The sequence below is a fragment of the Canis lupus genome, chromosome 2, assembly GCF_011100685.1.
Source record: "Canis lupus familiaris isolate Mischka breed German Shepherd chromosome 2, alternate assembly UU_Cfam_GSD_1.0, whole genome shotgun sequence".
Classification (NCBI taxonomy): domain Eukaryota; kingdom Metazoa; phylum Chordata; class Mammalia; order Carnivora; family Canidae; genus Canis; species Canis lupus.
In genome coordinates this window covers 84,409,141-84,417,161 of record NC_049223.1, presented here as the reverse complement: position 1 = coordinate 84,417,161, position 8,021 = coordinate 84,409,141, and the positions used below count along the sequence as shown (strand labels likewise).

Below are 8,021 nucleotides of genomic sequence, written 5' to 3'. Positions count from 1 at the left end.
CGCGGCGGGGCCCGGGACCGCGTTCCCGCCCTGCTAGGGCCGGCCGCCCCCACCTGTCCGCTCCCCGGCTCCTAGCGGCCACCTGCGGGGTCACCTGCGGGGCGCCCCACGAGCCCCAAGTGTCCCGCAGACGCCCTGGCGGCCCCACCGCGGGGAGCACGTGCCGCAGGTGGGGAAGCTCCGCGCCGGGCCCCTGGACTCCGGGGCTTCGAACGCGTGCCCTGAACGTCAGCCCGTCTCTTGTTCACGATCTTTTTTTTTTTTAAGGTTTTATCTATCTGTTGCGGAGAAACACAGAGAGAGGCAGAGGGAGAAGCAGGCTCCACGCGGGGGGCCCGACGCGGGACCCGAACCCAGGACCCCGGCGTCACGCCCTGGGCCGAAGGCTGACGCTCAGCCGCTGAGCCCCCGGCGCCCCAAGATGTCCTACTGCAGGAGACTTGCGTCCACCCCCCGCACCCAGCACGACAGAGACTAGCCCGGTCCATTTGAACAGCACGTGGTTTTGAGCTTATTCCACTTGGGTCAGCCCGACACCACCCGTCAGGCTTGCTCTGTGCCTCCCCTGGACTAGCTCAGCCTTAAAACCAGCTTTCGGGCTGCCTCATACCATTATCCGCAGGTTAAGGAACTTGTTCAGAGTCACACGCGGGTAGAATGGAGCACAGTTGAGATTTGAAAGTCGGGAATTTGAGGCCACAGCCTTAATTCTAGGTGCTTCCCAGAGTTCTGATGCCTTAGCCTGGAGAACCGTATCCCCCTGAGTGACTTATCTCACTTAGCATGATACTCCCTAGTTCCATCCATGTCATTGCAAATGGCAAGATTGTTTTTGATGGCCGAGTAATATTCCATTGTCTCTATGTATAGATCGCATCTTTTTTATCCATTCATCACCGGGTCCTGGGATCGAGTCCCACCTTGGGCTCCCCGCGTGGAGCCTGCTTCTTCCTCTGCCTGGGTCTCTGCCTCTCTATTTCTCCAGAATAAATAGATAAAACCTTAAAAAAAAAAAAGATACCATGATGGACGTCCGGGCTCTCTCCATAGTTCAGCTACTGTGGACATTGCTGCTGTGAACACTGGGGTGCAGGTGCCCCTACGGATCACCTTTGTATCTCTGGGGTAAATCCCTCGCAGTGCAATTGCTGGGTCTCAGGGTGATTGTATATTTGACTTTTTGAGGAACCTCCATCCTGTTTTCCAGAGTGGCTGCACCAGCTTGCATTCCCACCAGCAGAGTAAGAGGGTTCCTCTTTCTCTGCATCCTCATTGACATTTCTGTGGATTTTAAGAAACAAAACAGAGGAACACAGGGATGGGATGGGATGGGAAGGGACAGAAAAATAAAGCAAGACGAAGTCAGAGAGGGAAACAAACTGTAAGAGACTCTTAACCACAGGAAACACACTGAGGGTTGCTGCAGGGGGCCAGGGTAACCGGGTGTTGGGCACTAGGAGGGCACGTGACATAATGAGCACTGGGTGTTAAATCCAACTGATGAACCACTGAACTCTGCCTCTGAAACTAATAATACACTGTATGTTAATTGAATTTAAATAAAAAAAAGAATTGTACCAATGTGTGCAGGGATCCCGGAGGTCCTTCTTTGCCATATCCCTCCCTTCTCGCAGGGTTACGTGAAACCATCTGGATTGATAGGTTAATGACCCTGTCCTTCAAGGCTTCCATTAGCTCACGACCTTTGGTAATTCACCTCAACAAAGTTGGAAAGTTTTGTCTAGATGTAACTTGAAACCCTTTGGATTCACTAATGATCTTCATCCCAAGGACTCCCATCCTAAGGAGTAGGTCTTTCCAGTTGATGGCCACCATTCTCCGTAGTCCATTCATTCCCATACCCTTTATCTTTCACGAATGGTGACATCATCGGTCATTGATAGTTAGTTCTTGTAGATCCAAGAAAGTTACGGCGATCATATTTTCTGGAGCAAAAGAGTTGATGGTTTAGAATCATAGAAAATCTGAGGCCAGTATGAGACTTTCTCTCCGTGAAGGTTAGAACTTATCAGTATTACTATTGACATTTAAATTCATCTTTGGGGGACAGCCCAGGTGGCTCAGAGGTTTGGTGCAGCCTTCAGCCCAGGGCCTGATCTTGGAGACCCGGGATCGAGTCCCACATCGGGCTCCCCGCATGGAGCCTGCTTCTCCCTCTGCCTGTGTCTCTGCCTCTGTGTCTCTCATGAATGAATAAATAAAATCTTAAAAAAATTCATCTTTGGTTTTTGGGGCACCCGGGGTCATGATCCTGGGGGGGTCCTAGGATCGACCCTGTGTCTGGCTCCCTGCTCAGCGGCGTGTCTGCTTCTCCCCCTCCCTCCACCTTCTGCCCCCCCCCCCAACCCGTCCCAAAATAAATACCTAAAAAAAAAAAAAATGAATTCATCTTTGGTTTTAATAGAGGAGTTCTCCACCAAATGTGTACAGAGCACCACTGTGGTCCGGGGCTCTGGGAGATACGGGGTTACGCCATGTAAGACATGGTTCCCGGCCTTGTAACTCCTGCTCTCCCTGATGCAAGTCCTTTGACACTATCTCATGATTCAGTGTTTCTCACCGGGTGGCTGCGGCCCACAGGAATTTAGAAACAAAATTTGCTTGGACTGAAAATGCTGTTCTTCGGAAGCACGGTAGGCACGCTCTGTACAGCGGGCCTCTGTGGAGTACCGGCCAGCTGCGCCTAGCGTCTTCCCTCCCCGCTACTGTATGGTCCTTCACGAGGTCCTGCGGCGGCTACTTCCCCTTTACCTGTTTGACACTGGTTATCTTTTTAAAAAATACTACTCAGATTCTGCTTCTCCGTTTTAGAACTTCACACATTCCCTGTTGTCCCTGCATCAGGCTCAAACTCCTTGTTGAACCGAGGCAGGCCACTGACCCCAAACTCTCCTCTCTGGCCCCCCTTCAGTTGCTACCCTTCCCTTCGCTCTCTTCTGACCCCTCAGCCAGCTACGCCGAACCATCAGGCCCTTCTGTGTTTTCAAAACGGCCTAAGACTTGTAGTCGAATACGGTTCAGTACGTGCCATTCCTGCCAATATTGTGCTTTTCTGCTGAATGTCTTCGCTTGCTTCATCTGATAAACTCCATGCGTCCTTTGAAGCCCACGGCAAATGTCCCCTTTCCGTGTAGCTTTCCTGGCTCGCCCAGTGGAATTTGTGCCTCCTCCCACTGAGGCTCGCACCCTGGATGTGTTCTTCTCCCCGCGGAGCTTGGGGGGTCACCAGTCCACCCCGCCGCGATGCTGACCCCGCCACGTGGCCCCCATGTCTTGCACAGTCCTTAGTGTCACATGCCTGGTGGCTGCTGGCTGCTGAAGGATACCTGCTTCCTTTATAAACTTGTGACTATAGTAAAGACACACATACACGTGGTTTTAAAATTCTGATGTCATTTATTGGCACAAAAATTATTCAGATACAACATGGTGTCTAGAATGGCTACACTTGATACTTTGTGCATTTAGTTTAATATTTCTCTTGCTCAGAGCTCCCAGCAGGTACCAGACCTTCCTCTCCGTCAGCGGCCGCGGGAGGGACGGCATTTCTGTTTCCAAGCCCTTGCTCTAAACAGAGCGTCCCGACTTCACCGAGAACACCCCAGGGCCGTACTGGGGAAGGAAGGCCGCCGCGGGCTGCCCTACCACTCCGTGGTCTTCGTGCATCTGCTCCGCCGAGGCTGCCCAGCCATCGGAAGAAACTCCCCTCCCAGCATTCGGGTCTTGGGTTGAGGTGCCTAAGTCGCAGCGTCACAGGTGAGGCAGCGGACAGACACCTTCCCCCATTTGGGCGGCCAGTGAGGTAATGCGATGGGTGCGAGTGACCACGTCAGCTTCTGATTCCGAATACGTGTCCGCCATGGTCCGAGGCTTCTTGGCCGTGCAGTCTGCTGTATCCTTGTCGAGAGGAATGACGAGGCCACTCTTCTATCAGCAACGCTTATGGCGAGTTCTCTGATGAGTTAAGTCAAAACCCGTATTTCTAAGTTATGGATCTTCTGTTCCCCCGAATCAATGGCTTGATTTATGTCGTATCACCGTGTTGACTGTCCTGGGAACCAAATCAAGCCTTGTGTTTCTGACAATATATTCTTCAACAGCAGCTGGAGAGTTGGCTCAAACCAACCTTTACTATACAGTAGTACTTTTCATTTACATCTCAAGATATTTAACAAAGTCGAACTCTCTGACCGTGGTTTCAGTTTAGTGGAAGCGTATTCCAAAGCACGAAAGCCTCAGGAGAAACGCTGTGGGCATGTCTGGGCCTCGCGTTACCAGAAAGGACACCTAAGATGACGCAGAGAAAAGGATTATTTTAATAATTTGGGCTTTTTCAAAGCTTTTCAAACATACACTGACACTGGAGAGCCCAAGGTCTGACAACCCCGGGGACGACCCCTGAGATCTCCCTCGACTGTCGGACACACTCCTCACTTCTGGGGCTGAAGCCTGCTGCGGTCGCGGTCCCAGTCCCAGGAGGACGCTTCCCCGCCACCCTCCCTCTCTCCCTAGCTTCAGGCGCGCCCCAGAGTGGTCCTCGAGGCTACAATCCCACATCTTAGATCGGTCTTTGCATCTCTCCTCCTGTCGGCTCGGCGCTCTGTTCTCGGCCCTTCCCTCTTTCTCGGAATTGACGGCAAAAGTCCAAAGAGAATCCCTCTCCCTCCCAACAAAGGGGGACTCGCCTCTTTCCTAACCCATTTTTTAATGTAGATTTGGTGTTTCCCTCTGCACGTGCACCCACGTCTCTCAAGTTCCTCCCTTTTCAGGACCACGACCACCCCTCACGGTGCCCCCAGGCCCTTCCGGGCTCGCCAGGGCGGGGCACAGGTGGCGTCTGCTCACCAGCCGATGTAGCACTGACACAGGTTCTCGTGGGATGTGGCCTGTTTGATGAGCAGCTCGACTTGTGTCGGGACATCCAGGGTTTCATCGTGAGAAAAGTCCCGCCCTAGGAAGGAGAAACGCCGTTCTGCACCTGGCGTGGAACAAGGCCCTCGCCCGCTTCGCCGACCTGTGCCCGCCCTCGTCAGTCTGTCCTCGTCTGTGGGAATGAGCGCTGCGTGGCCGCTGGAGGTTAGATTCACCCCACGCGACGTGAATGCGCGCGTGTCCTGACAGACTTGGTTCAAGGAGGCCACGGGCGGGGTGGGCAGGGGGCGTCCGCGCTGCCCTCCCACCGCTGGGCCCCCTCCACCTGGGGGCTTGCGCCATCCTGAGCACGTCACCTCCTGCCCCGAGCGTGCTCCTGGAGCAGATGCCCCCGGGCTCCGTGCAGGCCGTGTCCGTCCCCCGCTGGCTCTCACTGTGGCACAGGCCCTCCCCCATCCTGCTCTGCTCGGGACCCACCTCCCCGCTCACTGTCTGGACTCGGGTGTCAGGCGGCGCTCCAGGCACTGCATCTGCTGGCGGGGGCACCCTCGGCCCTTCGCCTGTGACCCTGGGGACCCTCCGACCCCATGGCCTCCCGCCTCCCGGGGCTCCGCTGGGTTGCTGACCCCCTCGCACCACCCTTCAGACTTCCGCCCGCATCCTTGCGGCCCCCTGAGTGGCCAGGCCCCGTCCCACCTGGCGCCTCTCCGTCCTGAGACTCGTCCCTGCCGCGCTCGCCCTCCAGCCCCGCGGCCTGGCGCCCCGTCGTCGGCCCCTCGGGTTTTACCTCCCGAAGCCCTGGAGGCCACCTCCCTGGTCTAGTCAACTATCCAGCCGCAAATTTGGCAGCAGCCTCCCCCATCCACCCCCCCCACGCCGTCCCCCCATCCAGAGGAGGCAAGATGCGAACCCAGGGCCCAGGGCGAACCCAGGCCAGGGCGAACCCCTCACCCCCTCAAGCCCTCAGGGCCTACCCGCTGCCCTGAGGAGAAGGGAAGGAGAGGCTGTGTGTGACCCGCCCCAGCCCTCAGAGGGAAAGCACGGTGCCCTATGCTCCTCGCACCCCACTCTCGGGGCAGCCAGGCTCGTCTGCTTTCAGACCATTTTTCTGGCCAGGCCAGATCCCCTCCTACCACAGGGCCCTTGCACATGCTCGTTCCTTTATCTGCCCCTAATTATGTCCTCTTTCAGGTTTTAGCTCAAGGACTGTTTCTGGGGAAGCCTTCCTGTAACTCCGGCCCTTAAATTCCCTTGTGACCAGCATCACGGCTCAGGCCCTTTCTTGTAACTAAGTGTCCCCGTTAGATGCTGACCCCACGAGGGCAGGCAGTCTGTTGCTCTTACCAGCGTGCGCTTGTAGGTGCTCAGTAAATGCACCTCGACCACGACACTTCGGTGCCAGGCCCCAGTGCTGAGGCTTGGCATCCCACGTCTCATGGGAGCCACCTCCTGAGAGACAATCCTCCAGACGGACACACAGAGAGGCCCGGGGTCCCACAGGACGCGGGACAGCTGGGGTCTTCACCCCCCGACTCCCGTCTCCTGTCACACCCCTGGTCTACAGGACAGGTCTTGTTCTCACGAGTACACATTCCTGTCCCCCCACACGCTCGACTCCCTAACAGCCACCAAAGGGCAGGAGCGCCCGGGTTTGGTCAGGGTGGCTCCAGGATCAAGCCACGATAATGAGACGTTTCCCCGAATGTGGCTGACGTTGGACCCGAAAGAGCTTTACTCACCCCCGACTGCTAAAGTGAGAGGGGCAACATCACTCAAAGGAGTTCAGTGGCCGCGAGAATCCGAGCCCCCGGTGGCCGCAGGGCCAAGGCTTCGGGCCAGCAGCACTCCCTCACTCGGAGGGCAAGTCTCTCCAGGTTTATGTTCCTGTTCAGTGCACACACACTCACCAGTGAGCTTATCTCGAACCCTGTTAATTATCTGGATAGCTTTCTTATTTAGGGCCTCTGGCTTCACCAAACCGTCTCCAACTGGAAGACACAGAAGTAGAGACAACAGTCAGATCGGGGCGTCAGCACAGGTTCACCGGGTGCCCCTGCTCTTCTCCAATATTCACTTCTGAAACTGCCGAGTGAGTCTTCCCCCGCACCCGTCCGTGTTCGGGGCCGAGCGAGTCCACAGGCCGGCTTCTCGCCAAAGCCCCTCGCGGGCGCTCATCAGTGGTGCAGCTCCCCAGGGCGGACTTACTGAAAGAATGGATAGATTCCGGCACTGTGGTCCCTGTTTTCTTGTGGGCGGGTTCCCCAAGTTCCACACCATCCAAAATTTCTAGGAGAAAAAAGTCGATTGGCAGAACCGTCAGACAGCAAGAAGCCACGGCTGCTGCGAGCGTTTGCTCTGCTTCTTCCCACGCTGAAGTCCCTCCAACACCCGCCCTGCCTCAGAGGGGGAGGGAGAGAGAACGCTCACTATGTGTCTTGGAGATCTTACATCTCCAAGGCATGAATTCTCAAGCAAATTGCATTTTAAGTGTTCTGACAGAGAGAACAGGAGCATGAACGAATCCCTGGCGACAAAATCCATCAAAACCAAAACTGACGACAGTGTAAGGAGGACTGGCTTTCAGCAGGTCATGACCCAAGTGACACTCATGACCCAAGAGCTGTCCTTCGGAGGAATTTATACATCCTTTCTGCACAGAAAGTCCTGGGGCTTTAGGGTCACCCTCCACTGATTGTGGCCTCCAGGGGAGGAGTCCAGAAGCAGAGTATGAAGCTATTTACACACTGCCCTTCTATACCACAGGCCTTCAGAATGGACCCAGGGGCGAAAGACTTTCATGAATTACCACTTGGAACCTAACTTTGAAGCCACAGGAGAACCAGCCGGGGTAGCACTGTCTGGGGCCACCAGCACCAGCTGTCCTAGTCCCCCCGACACACCCCGATAGCACAGAGGAGTCCCCGATAATGTACTAACGAGGTGGGCCTGAGAGCTAAACCGACTAAGTCTCACATACTTTGGAGGAGACCAGCCACTTGCACAAGGTACCTGGACACCGGGAGTAGTTCAGGCAGTGTTCACAAACCCTGTCGGGGTGTCCAGGCTCGAGTCCACACCTGTTCCCACAAGCCGGGACCTCAATTTCTGGCCCAGGACACCCTCTTCCT

General features: G+C 55.6%; 1 protein-coding gene across 1 annotated transcript in view; it reads right to left on the bottom strand.

Annotated features, from left to right (window-relative positions):
• Positions 1–3,397: 3,397 nt before the first annotated feature.
• Positions 3,398–8,021, bottom strand: part of MTOR (mechanistic target of rapamycin kinase) — a 120,091-nt gene continuing 115,467 nt past the window's right edge. Inside the window, exons 55-58 of the mRNA XM_038532031.1 lie at positions 7,099–7,179; positions 6,801–6,881; positions 4,867–4,972; positions 3,398–4,308 (exon numbers count right to left, since the gene is read on the bottom strand). Coding sequence (XP_038387959.1) covers positions 4,293–4,308; positions 4,867–4,972; positions 6,801–6,881; positions 7,099–7,179 — 284 coding nt within the window. The 3' untranslated portion in view covers positions 3,398–4,292. The remainder of the gene's footprint in view (positions 4,309–4,866; positions 4,973–6,800; positions 6,882–7,098; positions 7,180–8,021) is intronic.